Source organism: Olea europaea, chromosome 5, assembly GCF_002742605.1.
Source record: "Olea europaea var. sylvestris chromosome 5, O_europaea_v1, whole genome shotgun sequence".
NCBI classification, from domain to species: domain Eukaryota; kingdom Viridiplantae; phylum Streptophyta; class Magnoliopsida; order Lamiales; family Oleaceae; genus Olea; species Olea europaea.
The window spans coordinates 742,979-763,692 of record NC_036241.1 but is presented as its reverse complement, the minus strand read 5'-3'; the positions used below and the strand labels follow the sequence as shown (position 1 = coordinate 763,692).

The 20,714-nt window shown below is 35.6% G+C and overlaps 1 protein-coding gene across 1 annotated transcript; it reads right to left on the bottom strand.

Moving 5' to 3' along the window:
- Nucleotides 1-17,595: 17,595 nt before the first annotated feature.
- LOC111394893 lies at nt 17,596-20,714 on the bottom strand. Its single transcript, XM_023020942.1, has 8 exons — nt 19,887-20,714; nt 19,342-19,800; nt 19,094-19,193; nt 18,687-18,991; nt 18,466-18,570; nt 18,043-18,324; nt 17,799-17,982; nt 17,596-17,717 (listed from the first exon to the last, which is right to left on the bottom strand). Exons 1-8 carry the CDS (start codon nt 20,712-20,714, stop codon nt 17,596-17,598), a joined length of 2,385 nt encoding a protein of 794 aa, XP_022876710.1.

Sequence of the window (20,714 nt, the reverse complement as noted above, 5' to 3'; positions counted from 1 at the left end):
ATTATTCGCCCTAAAGATTCAACAAATATAGCAATTCTGATTAGCAACAAATGCAGATTGAAGGTAGGGGCAAAATCGTCCAATCTTTTCTGCACAACCTGAAACACTAAACCAAACACATTAGTATGTTCACGAAATCAAAATAAGTGAAATGGCACGAAAAACCACGTAGGAGCTCCTACACCCGCCGCCGCCACGCACCTCACCACCGGAGGTGCCTCCATCTGCTGCTTATGGGTCCGGCCTCCATTCGTCCAACAGAGGTCGCGTTTGGTCAGATTAAGCAGTTGTAGGTTCGGCCCCTTTTGAAAATCGCGAACCCGTCGCCGGTTATGGTCGATTTCATGCTGGAGAAGATGACCTTGGCTCTGATACTAGATGTGAGACCAAAATCCAGTAGTACCCAAGGTGATACCGGGCTCAATTTCCACCAAATTTGACACCACCACTATTGAGACACACCCAAATCTCTCTTTTCTTCTTTCCACCTACAGTTGCTATTCATACCCACAAAGAGTTGGCCAAGATGAGATCAATATAGTCTAAGAGAAACCACACAGGTTGCATGAGAGAAAGAGGTCGAGAGTTAACAGAGAAGAACTCATAGAGAGAAGTAAAGAAGACCACTATTTCGGAGGCGTGAAGGGAGCCAAGAATTATAGCCCAAAGGTGTTACCATATATGGTAAGTTAGGGTAGGTTAACTTAGTGGTCCAAAAGAGGCTTAACACAAATGTATTGGGCTCCAAATGAATATCGTAGCCATCCAAGTAAATGGGACGGGCCACGAGCAACACTATTAGAATAGGTTGCTTCTAATGGCTCGTAGAAAATTGGATTTGGTTGTCTCGATGGTAGTGTCGACATAAGTTCAATCATATGGCCAAGGTCGATTGATAATAAATAAAACCGAGGTTAAATCATTACCCCGGAGGTTGTTTGACAACAAATTGCCTAACAGTTAGTTGATATTTTAACATTAAAATGGTTTGAAATAGGTTTGCACTAATATAAGCTTTATCAGACAAAGGTTCTCCTATTCTCTTAAAGAGTTTTATGGCAATTCAAAGCAATTTTTGGTGAAAAAGTGTATCTCAGCACAGTGAAATTCCTATTTCGACAATCTTTTAGAGTTTTAGGTCGAAAATAATAAATCATTGTCTATTAGACTATCTAATCTACCTCTCTTCCATGTTTTTTTGAAAGATACTACCACCACAGCTGCTATCTAGTTATATCATGTGTTGACGTCTTTTTTCATTATGCTTTGAGATATTATAGCATTGTGGATTCTTAAATTTTTGGTATCCTTCATTTTGTACTTTCTTTGTGCAATTTTCGTCATTACTCTACTAATCTTCTTTGTTAATTCCTCATCATCCAAAAGTCATTAATAATAGATCTCATAAGAATTTCAGAAGGTTGCAATTTACTTATCAAACTTGCCAATTGTTGAAACTAACTCACGACACTTACAATTCTCCTCTGATTGTACAATTAATACTTCCAATTGAATAATTTCAATGCGAATGGTCTTCAAGTGCTTCGAATAAACTTTAGACATGCTCAAATGTCGCCTATTTCCATTTAACTCGAATGAAATTCCTTATATGCAGAGAACTCCATCCACTTTGTAGATATATTTTTTATCGATAGAATTAAAACTCCCCTTAAAATGTTACCCAAATTTTTACCATTAATCTTGATTTTTCAAGCTGCTCCAATAGTTTTTTCCTCCTAAATTTTAAAAAATAATTGTATGTATAGGCTTTGAGCTATTTTTCCACCATCCATCTTCAATTTTATGTCGAGCCTTTGAGCTCCTTTTCCGTCATCCATCTTCAATTCCATGATATTGGTAAAAAAATGAAAATAAAAATAAAATCCTAATGGGTTAAAACACTTTTTTGAATTATAATATCATCATTTGTTGTTACCTTTGGTTTCACTATTGATAATTAATTTTTTCCAAAACCTTCCTTTTATCAATAAATTTTTTTGAAATGAATTGTTAAGAAAATGGCACTACCTATAATTTACATCATATTCAAATTTCCATTGTTGGCTGAAATAATAATATAATGATAGATTTAGAAATGTTAAATCGTGCACAATCTGTGTGCTTGACAATTGAATCCTCTTGTTTTTGCATTCACACAACCATATATTTGATTTGGTAACTCTAACTTGCTTGTCTCTGTGCAATATCCCACTATAGTATTGCAACATATTATGTAAACAGGTTAATTTCAAAAATGGTCACTGAACTTACAAAAAAATTACAAAACGGTCACTGAAGTTTATAACTTTCAGTAACGGTCACTTAAGTATTGGGACACTTTCAAAAATGGTCACTCAAGTTTAAAAATTTTTGAGCTACTTTTGCGACAATTTTTCGATCACTTCTGACCACCGTTACCACCGAATTTTGATACCGTTGGAAAGCATACAATGTCCTCTTCAATTACAACAAAAAGTCTCTCCCAAACTCCAAAGGATTCGGCCGGAATAAACCCACAAAGTTGGCTACCCGAAAAGGCAAAAATCTGCCCAAATTTTCAGATTTTTGGTGGACTTTTGCGGGGATTTTTTGGCAACCTCCGACCACCAAATAGCCAAATTTTCATACCATTGGCAAGGTCACAATGTCCTCTTTAATTTGCATCCAAAATCTCCCCAAAACTCGCCCGGAATAAACTCACAAAGTTGGCATCCTAGATTTTCGCCTTTTTGGGATGCCAATTTTGTGTGTTTATTCCGACCGAATCCTTTGGAGTTTGGGGAAATTGCCATAAAAGTCGCCCAAAAATATGAAAATCTGGGCAGATTTTTTCAGATTTTTTGGAGCGAATTTTGCGGTGATTTTCTGGTCGAATTCCTTGGTGTTACGGAGAGATTTTGAGTGGTAATTGAAGAGGACGTTGTGGGCTTTCCAATGGTTTCAAAATTCGGTAGTATCAATGGTTGGAAGTAGCCGAAAAATTGCCGCAAATGTAACCAAAAAAATTAAAAAAGTGTTTTTCAACTTCAATGACCGTTTCAGAAACTTCTTAAACTTCAGTGACCGTTTTGTAATTTTTCTATAAGATCAGTGACCGTTTGTGAAATTAACCCTATGTAAACTCATAAGTATAGAAATTCATGTGCTCATGTGCACTTGTGCATTAGATGACCAAGAGCTAAACAAATATTTTATTAAATTCTCTGTCTAAGATTGTCGGAAAAAATCTGATTTGTTATAAACGTCATTTGGATTTACTTATTTTTTGTTAACCAAGAAGAGAACAATTAGCAAAGAGACGGAAAGCAGTGCAAAACTACAAGGTTTAAGGATTATAACCTTTTATTAGTATTCCCTACAAGTACTAGTGATTGATTTTCTGGGATATATTTTCTAATTTGATTTAGCTAGGCAGTCTAGTATCAGATACACTTTTTTAATTAATTATCAGGTTTTAGTTTATTATCAAAGATAAACCGAGATGTATGTGCGATATTTAAATATCTCCTATTGCTCTAATAAAGGACCAAAATATCTTTCCTAAAATTTTCTGTTCTATACTGATGCTGGGTATATTTCAGAAATGCCTGATGAGTAGGACATGTATATATCAGCAACTTTAATTTTCAGGGACTCCCAGAGTTGAGGGCGATGAAGATGAGGATGAATTCAAAGATTTGGAGAATGAATTTGATTATAACAGCAATGAAAGAAGGGATCGACAGCAGATTGCATCAGCATTTCTCTCCACTCACCTTAATATTGACCGAAGTGCTTCTAGAGTCGCTACTCCACCGGAGTTTGATTCCTCAGTGATTGCTTCGGAAATTCCTCTCCTCACTTATGGTCAAGAGGTAGTTCGAGGCTCAATCTTTTTCTTATTTTATTTGGAAAATTTTTAACGTAGTTATTTAGTTACAATTTTTTGATAGAAGTACACATCTTTTACAAAGGAGGACAGCATTTCTGCTGAAATAGTTAGTTGAGATTTTAACATTAAAATAGCGTGAAAAAGGTTTGCACTGATATAAGGTTTGTCCAATCAAGGTTCTTCTTTTCTCTTAAGAATTTTTTGTCAATTCAAAGCAATTTTCGGCGAAAATTGTGTGTCGGCATAGCAAAACTCCTATTTCGACAATCTTTTAGAATTTTCGGTACAAAATACTAAATCATGGCCTTTTAGGTTATCTTATCTCCCACTCTTTTCCATGCTTTTTCATACATACTACCACCACAACTGCTGCTATCGAGTTATATCATATGTTGACATCTTTTTCCATTATGCTGTACGATATCATGGTGTTGTAGAGCCTTAAATTTTATGCACTCTTCATTTTGGTCCCCATTTTCTTTGTTCGTTTAGCTTGAGTACTTTTTTTGTGCTTTTTTAGTCCTCGAACAACTAATCTTCTATGAAATAATAAATATATTGATAGATATTGAAATGTTATATTGTGCATAATCCGTGTGCTTGGCAATTGAATCCTGTTGTTTATGTATTCATACAACCAGATACTGAATTTGATTTGGTAACTCTTACTGCTTATCCTCCATGCACTATTGAACTATAGTATAACAGCATATTACTTAGACTCAGAAGTATTGAAATTTATGTGCACGGGAGCGAATTTTGAACTCATAAGTACTGAATTTCACGTTCACGTGAGCTGATTACACCTTTTTGACCTTGGGCATGCCCTCTTTCATTGAAGAATTTTCATTATGTACACTTCTGGCTCAACGGTCATTTTTTTTATTATGCTTTGTGATATAAAGTTGTAGAGCCTTAAATTTTTGCCCTTTCATTTTGGCCTCCAGATTTCTTTCCTTTTTTCCAACTTTAGCCTTTTTTTCTTTTTTTTCTTTTTTTTTTTGGGTGCAATTATAGTCTTTCATCTTCTATTTTTAGTCCTTATCATCCAAAATTCATCAACCATAGATATGATAAAAATTTAAAAAGGTTTCAACTATCTGTCAATTAAGTTAAATGAAAAGACATTCTCGCAAGTTTCTAAATTCTGTGACTTCTTCACATCCTTTCTCCACCACAATATTGTTAGGCTTTTCTTCAAGATATAAATGATGGTTTGGTTCTTGGCACCTTTCTTAATCAGGAACTTTATCTTGTAGTGCCAGCCCATTCTATCTCGCCTACCTGCTGATCCATGAATTCTTCAGAGCGGGCCCTAAGGCCGGGCATATGGGGACCATCGAAGAAGTGCCTAAATTTTCTAACCATTAAATAAGTACGAATTGCTATCAAGACTTTATTCCGTCAAATTGTAGTTATAAATAAATTTCTTGAAATTGTTTTGTTAAATAAAAGTCAACTTACTTGTAATTAAAGATGCCAATAAAATAATAAGGAAAAAAGTCTGATTTTTGCTTGCAATCGCTCATTTGAATTCTCATAATAATAAAACCCTTAAACCATTCTAAAAAAATGCAATCACACGAATGATTCAGTTAAAGCATCAATGTCAATGTCATGATGTTAGGGATAATATGCAGGCAAGAGTGAGTTAAAGTCTGCAGTAAATCATCTATTCTCATGATCATTTTATTTGATTTCTCCATGAAACACTTCACACTTCTACAATGAGACACACTTCTACAATGAGAGTCCTCTCTCCTAAGAACTGCCTTTTAGCATGGCATGATCTTGTAGTGTACTGAATTATAGATGCTTAACATAGGTCTGCAATAAAGTCAAGTCCAGCAAATGTTTCCACGTTCCATAAAGAATTAAGAGGAAGGACAGTTTATAAACTTACTTCATTAATATAAGATGATACTTTTGATGAGTCGAATCAATATGAAGCTTCTATCAAATCTTCAAGTGCAGTCAGATAAATTCTTTTAGGATTCTGCTCAAAGATTTTCTATGGTAAAGTATGAAAAAATGATCACCAACCTAAAAATACCTGAATGTGAAAATAAACAAAATTAATAAATAAAACAAATCAAATTCATTCAAAATTCAAAAAGCACACAATCACTTAGAATTTGCTTCACCACGATCATTGAGCATTCGCTTCATATGTATAAGTTTTGTACATAAGTTGAGCCTATAGTTATGTTTAAATCTATGTTAATTGTTGAGTACATAAGGAAACTAATTCAAATAGAATAAAATATGTAGAATTTCATGTTATTATCATTTGATGGAATAAAAACAATGGTAGATGTAATCTTACGCTCTATACATTTTTGTACTTAACTCCACAGAACCAGCTGTTGGACTTTTCAGATCTTACATACTTGTCATCCACGTGGTACCCAACTACGTATAACATGATAAATTGTTTAAATACGTGCGTAAGTGAACTTTATGAGAACATGTGTGATCCGTGCATACTAATTTGTTGATTATATTGTTATTATTTTTTCACGGATTTTATGCACTAACCACGGGAAAACATATTACTTAAGTGACTTAAAATAGCCTTTTTTTGGATAAAATTGGAATTACTGAATATGTGAAATTAGTTCATTTGGACATATATCTAAATGATTAATATACATAAAATCATTTCATATTGTCAGGTGACACCCAGAGTTCCCCCAAATACTTTAGTATGACTACTGATACCCTTAGCTAATGTGAGCTTCTTATAGATTCAGATGTGTTTTGAGGAAACTCCAGATCAAACATGACGATTTCTCGCTCTTACTTATCTAATTTGACATTGATTCATTACCTAGTTATAGTAAGGCTCAATTCATGCAAATAAGCATATAATGAAGAACCCAAGAACATGACACCTAATTTCATCTGAGGATTACATGGTAAAATACATTTCAGTAATTGAACCTGGCCAGAAATATAGGATAAATGATGAAAAGAGAACAATAACGGTATCTTCATCTTTTTTCCCATCATTTTCCAGCTTTCTTTTATGATTGTACAGTTAGAAAATACTTGTGCCTGGAATCCGATTCTCTATTCTTCAGTTATTACATATTTCTGGTAAGGTTCATTGATGGCCACCACTTAAAAAGAGATCTTTAATCTCGAAAACATATAATTCATTTTCCACTAGAAATGTCTGTACAAGACCGCCCAAATTTATATTTTTTGATCCATACATTAATTTTACTATTTAACAATTTAGAATTTAACTCCACAATATTCTGAAGGACTTATTCAAAAAACACAACAACATTAGACCTTGACACATTCAAAAACATACTTGACTCAAGAACACAGAAAAATAAAAGTTGATTTTGACTGGATTTTGACTCAATAACACGGCGTACTTATATTTGATTTTGACTTGATTAAGAGCATTAATTCTAGAGGATTGAGCCAACATTGAGAAAGGTCTATATTTATCTTATTTGTCTTAAGCATAAATATAACACCTACATCATTTTGTTTGATGATGAAATTCCTCATATGCAGAGATTTCCTTCCAATTTGTTATTTTGTTACACTTACACATGACATGATTTTAAGCATTTAATTAAATTAAATTACAATGTTGGTGAATTTAGTTTTGTAAATATGTATTTATACATATAAAAACAAATTATAAATGTTTATTATTATATAATTGTATATGTTAAGTGTTCTAGTGGGGGAATAAGTCTAAGTAAGTCAAGTATCCTAATCCTAATGCCATCCCAAATATTTCTCCCCACTTTCCCTCTTTTTCCTACTAACTTTTTAAACTGACCAACAGCTATCAAAACTCACGTCTTTTAAAATCTCTATTTATACGTATCTCCTTCTCTTCTTTCCTTTATTCTTCTTGTATTTTATGGCAGTTGAACAAAATCAAATAAATTATTAAAATCTTTGGGAAAATTTATAGAGGCACAAAATTCTGCAATTTTGTGAACATCTAATCAAGGTTTTCAACTGTTTAAGATATGATAACGATGTGCAAGTGGTTTTCTCCCTTTTAATTTTATTGCTTCATTGACAAAAGTTATGATAAGGAAGTGACATTATTTGATATATGATAATGGCCATCTGGGACAAAATGATATGATATGCTATGAGCTCTTATTGGATTCTAAAAATATGATATGATGGTATGACAATTTTGATATGTGAATTAAAACTTTTTTTTGGGGTTGCACAAATACTTGTGTCCTAGTGAGTGTTTTCATGTACTCATCCATTTTTCTTGCATCTCACGGGTTAGAACAAGTTATTAGTTAGTGCCTAGCAAGTTTTACTCACAAATTTTATGCTATTTTAACTTGATTATTGACTATATCATATGAGTATGGAACATTTTTAACATGTTTATTATTATTATTATTTTACAGGTAGGTGAGGTGTTGTAAATTATTGTAAAAGTGGAGAAAACAAGGCTATTGACATAAGTTGAGCAGAAAAGAGAAACAAAAGGGCAAAAAAGTACATTTTCTACATCAAAAGAAGAAAAAACCAGGAATTTAACCAAGGCGCCACCATTGTGGCTCCTCGGCGCCAACATGAAGAACGGAGGACAGAGATATGGAGCCAGTGACACCACACCCCAGGAGTCGAGGTGCTACATGATGTAACGAGGGCGAATTTTTTAGCTCCTTTTGAAGTTCATAAAAACTCTAAACTCAGCAAAAATGCAAGGAGAAGTATAAATAAAAGAATGGTGGCACTTTTGAGCGGTTCCATAGATTGAGATGCAAAGAACACTTGAAAATTAGGAGAGCGAATCAATGGAGAAAAACATCAAGAAATCAAAGATTTAAGGCATTGATTGAAAGAAAAAGATCTTGGTGCAAGAACCATCCTCTTTTCTACAGCTTTCTTTAAAATTGGATGATGTATTCAATACTAATCTCTTATTTTTTTCCAAACATTTTGAGTAGGTAAATTCTTTATTAGGATGAACAATGTAATCTATTTGAGACCCTTTTTTATTCAAGATTCTAGTTCTTTCATCATATATGTGTTGATTTTATTCACGTATTTAATGCTTTTAATTACTTGATCAATAATTTAATGAATTTGTGAATCTTTTACAAATCAAAATATGAGTTTTAAATATAGGCCACATAGTAAAATCCGATAATTTAGTATAACATGTAGAGATACCTATGCTAATTATTGCAGTCGTTAATGAATACTTAAAACAAATAGTGAATTTAACTAAAATTGATTCAATCACTTAAATAGGCTTAATGAGAACTCGAGAGAGGTAAATTGAATACCAAAAAAAGAATTAGATTGAACACTACATTAGATTTGTTAATTTTGAATTAAGACTTAAAGGGAATCAATAGATGAAATTGTTATGCCCTAATATTTCATTCGACATTTGAATTTTAAATCAATAGCTATGTGCATCCAGCTATTTTCAATTAGCAGACAGTTTTAGAAAAACAATCACAACAATCACAATTTTTTTTTTCATCATATAAGAGTTAGAAATATTAAATTAAATATTATAGTCCTCTGGGAACAATAATCCAGACTCAAATGTTCACTATATTATTTGTTACGGTATCATATACTTGTGATACAAAAAATGCAACAGTTAGCAGGCAATAATGTGCTGTTGTTGTGCCTGGATTTGTTGGACTTAAAAAATTAAATCCGGTGTGACGTGGTTGAATATTTTAAATTTCCAGCGGAAATTTTAGGTTCTTTAGCTCATGGACTTTTGTTTCAATTATGTTGGATCTTGACATTACATTTAACATGATTATTTTGATGCTTTGTTATATAATTTGTGTTTCTAAGGCTTATGGCTTTAAAATTTGTTAAGGATTCTATTTTCTGGAAATTTGAAATGTAACGTTGATTTAAATTCCTAGCTTTTGGATGAGATTCACATTTGGACATTTTGAATTTTGAGGCTACTATTTTGAAAATTGTTAAGCATTCGGCAAAGTTAATTTCTGGAAAATTGAAATTGTGAGGTCAGTTCAAGTTTCTATCTTTTGGATGAGATTCAACTTTGGATATATTAACTACAATATAGGCAGTGGAATTCATGAATTTTTTTTGTAAACATTACTAATTTTTGGAACATTGGTGAGCTATAAATGATTGACATGAAGACATTCAGTTTAAAAGTTTACAGTTAACATAATATAAAAAATAAAACCACACTATGGAGTATACTTGTACGAATGAAATGAATTTAGTAACTATCCAAATTTAAAATTTTGGTCATTACAGCAGATACTTTTTATATTAAAGAAATAAAAACTCTTTCCCTTAAAATGTTACACAAATTTTGGCTGTAATCTTGATTTTTCAAGCTGCTCCAACAGTTCTCCAAAATCGTAAAAAATATTGAAACAAATCAAATTCTAATTAAATTAAGCCCTTATTTGATTTTGATTATATGGTAATCAGTTCTTTTCCACACTCATTTTCAACAATGCATTCTCAAAAAGTAATGTTTTCCATGTTTTGAATAATTACTTCTCAAAGAATATTGATCAAACAAGTTGATGCAGATCGAATCTACAAACACACGATACTAATGACTCAAGCCAATTGAACGCGAGAAACAAACATTTTTCTTATTTCATGAGCAACTAAAAGCCCTAGGCCCTAGGAGACGTTTTAGAGTCTTAATTATGAAAAAACAATTAACATACTGACCAACAGTCCCTTAATGGGCTGGGATACAAAGAGAGAATAACAAATACGGAAAATAATAAACTAAAAAACTTTAAATGCCGTTTTGACCCAGTAAACGAATGCAAATGGGCGAAATCCATCATACATCATAGTAAAGCTGAAAGTTCATCTAGAATCGTCACGAGCTTTCTGGAATGGAGGTATGGGCTAAAAATGGACACCGTATGCAAACGTTAAACTAATTTCTTCGAACGTCGACCATCCAAACATTTCATATACGTAAGTGCCTGTTTCTCCACACGAAACTCCTCACAAGTACTAAAGTGTTGTGTAATGAAGTTAATCAAGAATTTGAAACATTCTCAAAAAGAAAATTAAGTTATGAATACCTTTTCATCCTTAACACACAATATCCCTTCGAAAAGTTAATGCTCCATGTCTTGCAATTCATTATAGCTCAAGCCTTTGAGCTCCTTCGCTATCATCCTTCTTCAATTCATGACATTGATAGTAGAATATAATTGGTTAAAACAAGTTTTTTATTATAATTAGATCATGTGTTGTTACCTTTGGTGTCTAATATTATCGACATTTACTTTCTACTAAAAACTTCTTTTTTGTCAATAAATGCTGTGACGTTATTGTTAAAACAATGGCGCTACCATCAACTTACCAATGTGCAATAATTCATATAATGATAGATATGGAAATGTTACATTGCGCACAATCCGTGTGCTTGACAACCAAATCCTCTTATTTATGCATTCACACAGCTAGATATTCAGTTCAGTAACTCTTACTAGCTTCTCCTCTGAAATATCGTAGTTCAACCCAATCAACACCTAGAGGGGATGAATAGGTATTTATGCAGAATTTCCTTTTTCAATCAATTAATAATTGCAACACGTACAAATATTAATTTGTCCAGATCAGTTCACATGCTTTACTATCCTATGTTTAAATACCGGTAATAAATTAATTGCAGAAAAGTAAATAACACAATTGTTTGATGACGGTGAAACCCCAATGTGGGTAAAACTGCAGGCCCAAGCTAGTACGAATCCACTATCAACGAAAATGCAATTTACAATCTGCCAGACTCAACCCACACTGGTTTTTCTGACCTTTTGACTGTAATTTCCTCAAAGCCTTCCTGGAATACGTGATCTTGCACCAACCCCGGCTCCTAGCCCTCCTGAATTACGTGCTACACCAATTCCCGGCTCTTAATTTCGTCTATCTCTTGTGGATTCAAGAGAACCGCCTGTTCTCTAACGATCGGGACTCTGATCTCCTTCCTCAATCTCCAAGAATCAACAAAGGCTCTGGAAGATTGTGTTGTGGTCTTTGATGAATGTTGATTTGATGTTTTTGGGTGATTGCGCGAATCAAATATGGGATTGAATGAGAGAATCAAAGTGTGGAGAGTTTTCTTGAATTTCAATTCTTGAGAGAACGTTTGAAAATCGGCGTAATTTTATTTATATGAAGTGTATTTGGACATTTGGGTTGGGTTAAAATGTCGAAAAAAGGAAAATAGGGTTATATGGATAACACCGTTGCTTGAGCGAACAGCGAGCGACGACCTTTCTGTTTTTGTCGCTCGAGCAACCACTTGGCAAGCATCTAGCAAAACTTCAACGACACATCTTGCCCTACTTCATAGCTCGAACCCTAGCATACTTTAACAAAATTGCAACTTAGTCCCTCATCTTTTACACATGTACAAAATGACTCCTAACCTTTAAAAATTGACAAATTGACCCCAAACTTTTGAACATTTACAATTTTACCCTTTTGTTCACAGAATAGCCAACACGAAATCTAACAAACTCCCCCTTTAGCATTCTGCGATAAAACCAAATTACAATAGCATGAACTGCAATGACAATCCAATACATTGACTCAACTCACTGTTGCTTTGTCCTCTTTCAACCTGTTTCCTGAAATCACAACTCACATACCCAGTGTAAAAGCACGAGAAACAGTAATATAAGTTAACATAAAAGATAAAAAGTCATGAATAGCCATAACATTGTACCAATATGCTAGATTAAGATACAATATCAATGTAAGTTAAATCACCAAAAACATACATCAATATTGCAAAAACATCAAAACTTAATCTAGCCAAAAACAGCAATAGTACATTATCAAAGTACTTTATCATTACAAATACCAAAAATTATCACAATGCTACTCCCACTTTTTGTCACAAATGGCAAGGGGAACCCTAAGCAACTAAGCATGACCATCATCTCCATCATCCACGTTCTCGAAATCGTCAGCCTCAGACTCATAATCCCAGTGCTCGCGCATCCATTGAATATCGCGCTGAACAAGAGCAATAGCCCTCCACAATGTAATAAACTTCGTAGTACGACGCTCAGAAGTAGCTTGTAACTGAGTAATATTGGCCATCATATGGGCCTGCTGCTCAATGAGAATCGACAACTGACCCATAAGCGCGACAGTGGGGTCAACAGGAGTAGTAGTCAGAGCAGGCGGGACGAGTGGTGGAATAGAAGTGTAAGAAGAGGGAATATCTGAAGTGGACGAAGGAACATCTGAAGGAGGTGGAGGAATAGCTGAGAGATCAGCAAGTAAATCACCTAAAGGATCAGCTGGCACTGTCGGATCGATAGGTTCAGCTGGCTCAACAGGAGCAGATGCAGAAGCAAAAGAAGTGACATGTGACCTACTCTGAGAGATGGTAGTCTGCCCTATGGGACAAAGAGCTCATCGTGACATTTCATCAGGAAATGAAGTCCCAAGTGATGTCACCAAGTGGCAGATCAAGCAAGCATAGGGATGACCAATCCGATGATCGAAAAATTGAAAAGTATGTAGAATGTGCTGGCAAATGAAAGTGGTAGGTCAATCGAATCCATGTAGCAAAGTAAAAAAAGAAATCTCGCCTTTTCCATAAGTAGGGAAGAAGTGTGAGAGACGGGCCACAGATTCATGTACATAATGCGCAACAAAATTTGTCGATTAGTGAGGAGTGAACCAGTGTGGATCGCCTCAGGCCCACCTCCCAATGGACTATTAAACAGAGTGGACCGAACCAGAGAGTCGGCTGGAATAGAATCAGCTGAGAGATATGGATAAACGGGATGAATGACTCAGGGAACATGTATGGAACTAGAAATAATATCTGGTGAAATCCTAAGTGTCTGACCTCGAAGGAACACCCTGAAGGACGAATCACTAATGTCATAGACGTTCGTATAGAACTCCTGAACAAAGAGACTAGGCGGGGGATTTAACCCAATCTGCAAGGATTCCCAACCTTAAGAAGTAAAGATAGTGCTAGATCAAGGGATAGGTCAGGAGTGACCTCATGCTCTACTAGAATAGGACGAATGGAAAACTAACTCTCAAATACCTCTTGAGCAGTAGAGGAAATGAACCTAGACTGACTAAATGAAGTCGATCCTCTACCAGGCTGAGCTGTAGTCCTAGCCCTCTTAGGTGCCATCTGTAATGTGAGATGTAGAAGACACATCAATCCTCAAGGAAAACTAATTGACGGAGACACGTGAATGTATGAGTCCTAAAGTTCAACCACACACAGGCATGCAAACCGATGCAAGAGTGGTGCACAAATGGCAATCATGCAAGCCAAAGGTAACACATGTCACTACAGCTGGATGACAATGCAAGATGTAAGTGACGTGACCTAGATGTAAACAGGAACGGTTGCGGGATGGAAGGAACTCACTGCAAGTATATTGGAAACTCCAAAACCAATAAGTGCCGACCCAAAATAGGTACCAAAACGACATAGCTAGGGTCCAAACATCAAGCACACGAGATGAATGTCACACAATGGGCAAAGGAAGTAGTGAAGTGGGGATGAAACGTTTCATCGAACACGTTGCAACATTCGAAATGCAAGGAAATTCAACTACAATTGTAATAACCCAATAGACACCCAACATTCCTTAACAACCCTACCTACTCAGCATCTAAGGAATTCCAATCACTTGACACAAGACCCACAATGGATGACACAAAAAAAATGTATGTGTGGATAACAACTAAAATACGAAGAACAAATAAAAAAATGTGATAACAAACAAGGAAATCACCAACCACACAGCACAATGCAGAATGAATGAAGTGAGTTAAGCAAAATGAAGTGGAAAAATCAAAATCCCCAAATTGTGAAAAAATTAGGTCAAGCGATGCGTTTACCGATTTGGAACGAAGAAAAACCAATCAAGTGAACACAAGGAAGATGAATTGAAGCCCCACACCCAATGATTGAAGTAAAAATTGACCAAGGATGTCGTTCGTGAGAGGAAATTTGAGAGAGAGATGTGAAAAATAAAAAAAATGAAGTGGAACCCTTCGCGAGAAAAGTAAAAATCTCGCTGTCACTCGAGCAAACATCGAGCGACAAACACACTGCTTTTGTCACTCGAGCGATCTGCCAGTAGCAAGCGAACAAAGGGTGAATGTCAAAAATAGCACTGAATTTTGAAAATTTAAAAATCTAGCCCTAGGTTTAAAACTTTGCAGAGTAACATCACTTTAGAAACATTCAAAAATAGCACCTTTTCCAGAAATTTGAATTTTAACTCCAATTTTTTTTAATATATGAATTATGCACATGCAGTAGGTCCAATCAAATTAAAATAGATCACAAATACGGCATGCACAATGATTAGAAAATGTTTCTCCATACACCGGGACCAAGGACAGATGGAGTAAATTGTATATGTGACCCCATGTGAAACGTGTCACTCATTCAATGCAAGTAAGACTCAAAACCTTAAATTTGTGAGAAGCGACAACCAAATCCTTGAAGTAGGAGTCAACACCTAGATATTTGAAGGTCAAATCCAATTTTACTAGGACCTATAATTCATTAAAATATGGTGTAAAACTGTTCTTTCTCCCCCTGTCATTAAGGACCTCCTTTTTTTTTATCTTATGTGCAATCCTATCTCCATTATGCTACTAAGAAAACCGTTGTAACGAGTGTTGGGTCGGTGACTTCCAAACCAGTTGGCTTTAGGGCATCAGGTTATGAGAAACCCCTCAGACTTCATTGCTCGAGTCAACTAGGCTCCAAAGATAGGTATAAGATGCGATACAATAAATACTCTTTTGAATCACTTGGGGGTATACCAGAAGTTTGGTCATCTAGTCCAAGACCAATTCAAACCCAATGTCAACTCAACGACTGATGATAGCCATCTCAAGTCTCACACATGTGGTTAAGACTCACTCAAACGATCCTAGTGTATGCTGTGCAGATATAATATAAAGTGATATATACTAAGTACTCCATACAGACTCAATATAAGTGATGGGAATTAGAAACTAATCATGTGTCGAATGCAGATTTGATCCCAAATTGGAAGTCCGAGTAAACAACTACAATGTAAAAATGACACGTAATGATTAATCCTAGATTTTTTTATTTTTTTATTAAAATCCAAAATGAAGACAGATACAAATGAACACAAATAAGCAATGTAATGAATGCAAAAATGAATTACTGAAATAAACTAAACATGCATGCATCTATGAAGACAATCAAGGAGGAACACAGATGCCAACAACCTTCCTAAGTGACTCGAATCTCAACCCATCTAAAGTTTTAGTGAATAGATCGACAAGTTGATTTTTAGTAGAGATGTGTTCAAGTGATACCACATTAGACTCAACTAGCTCTCGAATAAAGTGATGACGAATGTCAATGTGTTTGGTCCTAGAATGCTGAACATTATTTTTTGATATGTTGATAGCACTGGTATTGTCATTAGAAAATAGTCATAGTACCTTGATTTATCCCATAGTTACTCAGCATTTGCTTCATCCAAAGTAGTTGAGTGCAACAGCTACCAGCTACAATGTATTTTGCTTCGACTGTGGACAAGGAGACAGAGTTCTGTTTCTTACTCAACCATGAGACAAGATTAGAACTAACATAGAAACATCCACCCAAGATACTCTTTCTATCATCGACGTTTTCGACCCAATCAGCATCAGAATAGCCGGCTAGTTCAAGATTGGGCTCTCTGGAATACAAGATCCTATGATTTACTGTCCTATTGACATATCCAATAATGCGCCTTACTGTACTTAGATGGGACTCCTTAGGATCAGCTTAAAATCTAGCACATACTCCAACACTGAATGCTATATCAGGTCTAATGGCTGTAAGGTATAGTAGACTACTTATCATGCTCCTATACACAGTCTGATCAACACTCTTACCTTTACGATCACGTCCTAACTTAACACTTGTGCTCATGGGTGTCCTTGTGTGTTTCTTACTGTCCAAAACAAATATCTTCACAAGGTCTTTGGCATATTTCGATTGAGAGATAAACAGCCCACAATCAATTTGCTTCACTTAAAGACCAAGGAAGTAACTTAGCTCTCCAACCATGCTCATTTCAAATTCTTGTTTCATGCATTCAGCAAATTCAAGAGCAAGGGAGTTAATGGGAGAGCCAAAGATGATGTCATCGACATAGATCTAAGCTACAGTTATAGTTTCTTCAATATGTCTAATGAATAAGATTCTGTCAGCGCCACCTCGTGAGAACCCATGCTCAACGAGATAAGTGGTAAGTTTATCATACCAAGCTCTAGGAGCTTGTTTCAGACTATACAGTTCTTTATTGAGTTTGTAGACATAATGAGGAAACTTAGGATCAATGAATCCTTTTGGTTGTTCAACATACGCCTCTTCTTGAAGTATTCCATTTAAGAATGCACTCTTAACATCCATTTGATATATTTTGAACCCTAAGGTACATGCAAATGCAAAAAGAATGTAAATGGACGCAAGACGAGCAACAGGGGCAAAAGTCTCATCAAAATCTATCCCTTTAACCTGAGTGTACCCCTGGGCAACTAGTCTAGCCTTATTTCTAGTTATGGTACCTTGGTCATCAGCTTTGTTCTTGAAAATCCACTTAGTACCTATCACATTACAATCATCAAGCATAGGAACTAGATACCAAACATTATTTCGAACAAATTGATTAAGCTCCTCATGCATGGCATTTACCCAACATTCATGCATTCACCCAACATTCATCTCTAAGGGCTTTCTTTACTTTCTTAGGTTCAATATGGGATACATAGCTAGTATATGTTAGGTTATTTAGAACTCTCTTTCGTAACCTCATACCTTCATCTAAATCCCCAGTGATGTTAACATTAGGATGATTAGATTTGACCCTGGAAGATGGTTATCTAGGAAGTTTAGACTAATCACAATTTGGTAAACCCTGATCAGAGATGTTTTCAGATGAGCGTGGAGATTTTGGAATTGATTGCTCTTTATTTTCAGCAGTGGCTCCTTGATCATCACTTAGATCTTCTATATCAACCCCATTTTCAGTACTCTCCCCCTCAGTAATGGCATCATCAATAACAACATTTACAGATTCCAAGACACTCTAAGTACGGAAGTTGTAAACTCAGTAGGCTCTACTATTCTTAGAATATCCTAGAAAAACCTCATCATCACTTTTGGAATCAAAGTTGCCTAGATTTTCTTTATCCCTCAGAATGTAACACTTGCTGTGAAACAAACAAAAGTATTTAACAGTAGGCTTCTTGCCTTTCCAGATCTCATAGGGAGTCTTATCTATGTTCGGTCTCAGGTATACCCTATTTACTATGTGGCACGCGGTGTTAATGGCTTCACCCCAGAAATGCATTGCTAGATCCTTGCCATGAAGCATAGCCCTAGCCATTTCCTGAAGCACTCTATTCTTCCTCTCAACAACTCTATTTTGCTGTGGAGTGATTGGTGAGGAGAATTCTTACTTAATCCCCTCCTCCAAACAGAAGTTTTCAAATTCTTTCTCATGATAACTTCGAACCCTAGAAATGGAAAGATTTTGTTCAATTTTGAGTCTTTTACATAAGGACTTAACCAGATCACCCGTCTCAGATTTTTCTCTTAACAGTTTAATCCATGTGTACCTAGAAAAATCTTCTACCACAACCAGAATATACCGTTGCTTCCTAGGCTCTCCACTCTAGATGGTCCCATTAAATCCATATGGAGAAGCTCTAAGGGTCCATTTGTCAAGATTTTTGAGATTCGCTTATAGTTTATCTTGAGTTACTTTCCTTGTTGACACTGCTTGCACACAGCATTTTCACTTTGATCAATCTTAGGTAAACTATAGACAATCTTCTTTTTGACCAATTTAGACAGACTTCTGTAATTAACATGATCGAGCCTTTGATGCCAAAGTTCAGACATATCAATTTTAGCACTACTATACACATAGTTCGAGTTTGGGAGGACTCCATAACAGTTATCAGATATTCTAACACCTTCAAGAACAACACCACTTGAAAGGTCATAAATAGTGCATCTTTTTTTGTCAAAACTCACTTCATAGTCAGCATCACATATTTGACTAATGCTCAACAAGTTGGACTTAAGACCATCTACATAAAGCACATTAGATATTGCAGGAAGTCCAAAAATGGTGATGGAGCCTTTACCTCAGATGGGTGTCGTAGCTCCATCCCCAAAGGTAACTACACTACCGTTGCAGTCATCAAAGGTAGAGAATAAGACCTTGTTACCACACGTGTCTAGAACAAGCACTATCAAGATACCACATGCATGTATTTTGAGCCTTATATGCTACATGAGCAGCAAAACATTTTAGATTCTCACCATACTCACCCACATCAGATTTCTTTACCCAAAAATTTCTAGAGGTCGAGGTGATCCTAGTCAACCTTGTTAACATCTCAGTTAAGTGACTGACCTAATTTGAAAGGAAGTTTACCTGACTAGGGATATCCTGACTTCTATTCCTATTTACTAGCTTTCGACACCTAGGTCTCGTGTGACCTACAGCACCGCAATGATGACAAGTGGGTATGAACCTAGGTTCAGATGCACGTGAGTGTTGATCCTGAAATTTAGGTGTAGAAATCTTATGGGCTTTAGTGGCTTTCAGTCTAGTGAAATTCTTGTCTTTGGATTCTGGATTGGTTGAAACATTAGATCTGTTGGAAGTGGGGACAAATGTGGTCTTGGACAAACTAGACACATTGTCATCACTCTTCACAATTCCTGGACCTTGCCTATTTCCAGCTGGTTTGTTCATTCCTAACAGATCGTCTAGTTTTTTAGTTCCACTCATAAATGACTGCAGTTGAGTACTAGATTTTTCTAACTCACAAGTCAATGTCTTAACCCTGTCCTCTAATTTTTCATTGACACACTTCACCTCACTGAGATTCTTAGATGAGACTTGAAGATCATTAGTGATTTTCTCCTTCTCTCTCTCTCAAGCTCGTCTACCTTCTTAAATAGGGATTTATTTACCTTCTTGATCTTGAGACTTTCCTTAAACAGAAATTGATAAGCCTCATGTATATCTGTCTCATCCTCAGAATCGTCACCGGACTTGTTACTCTCTACTTCCTCCTCAACCTTCTCACTCTCCTTATCGGACTCGTTCTTAACAGTAGATACAAAAGCCATATAGCCCTTTTCCTCTTCACTGCTTGAGGAATCACTTTGTTCACTTGAGTTAGAATCATCATCAGTTAAGGACACAACTAATGCCCTGCTCCTTCCCTTCTTTAGATTTTTCTTAAAGTTAGGACATTCATTCCTATAGTGCCCAAATCCCTGACACTCATGACACCTAATCACTTGAGATTTCTTACTAGGGTTCCTAGCAGTTGATTTATCATTCTTCTCTCTTTGTAATTTACTAGGGACTCCTCTCATTTTCTCTTGGGGCCATTTTTTGCCCTTTAAGACTTTCTGGAATTTCTTCACAAAGTAGACAATCTCCTCATCTCTAAGAGTTTCCACGACAGATGACTCAGACTCCTCTTCCCTAATAGTGTTCAAGGTTATGGACTTGTTTTTCCTCGGTTGTGAAATGGTGAGTTCATAGGTTTGAAGGGATCCTACAAGTTCTTCTATCTTAACTGTGTCTAGGTCCTTGCTTTCTTCAGTAGCTGTAACTTTAGGTCTAAATCTCTTAGGCAAGGACCTAAGCACCTTCCTAACAATTTTGGACTCGAGAATCCTCTTACCTAGGTTGAAACTAGAGTTAACAATGTCATTCAATTTGGCGTAGAACTCATCAAAAGACTCATCATCCTTTATCCTGATTTCTTCAAACCTTGAGGCCAGCAT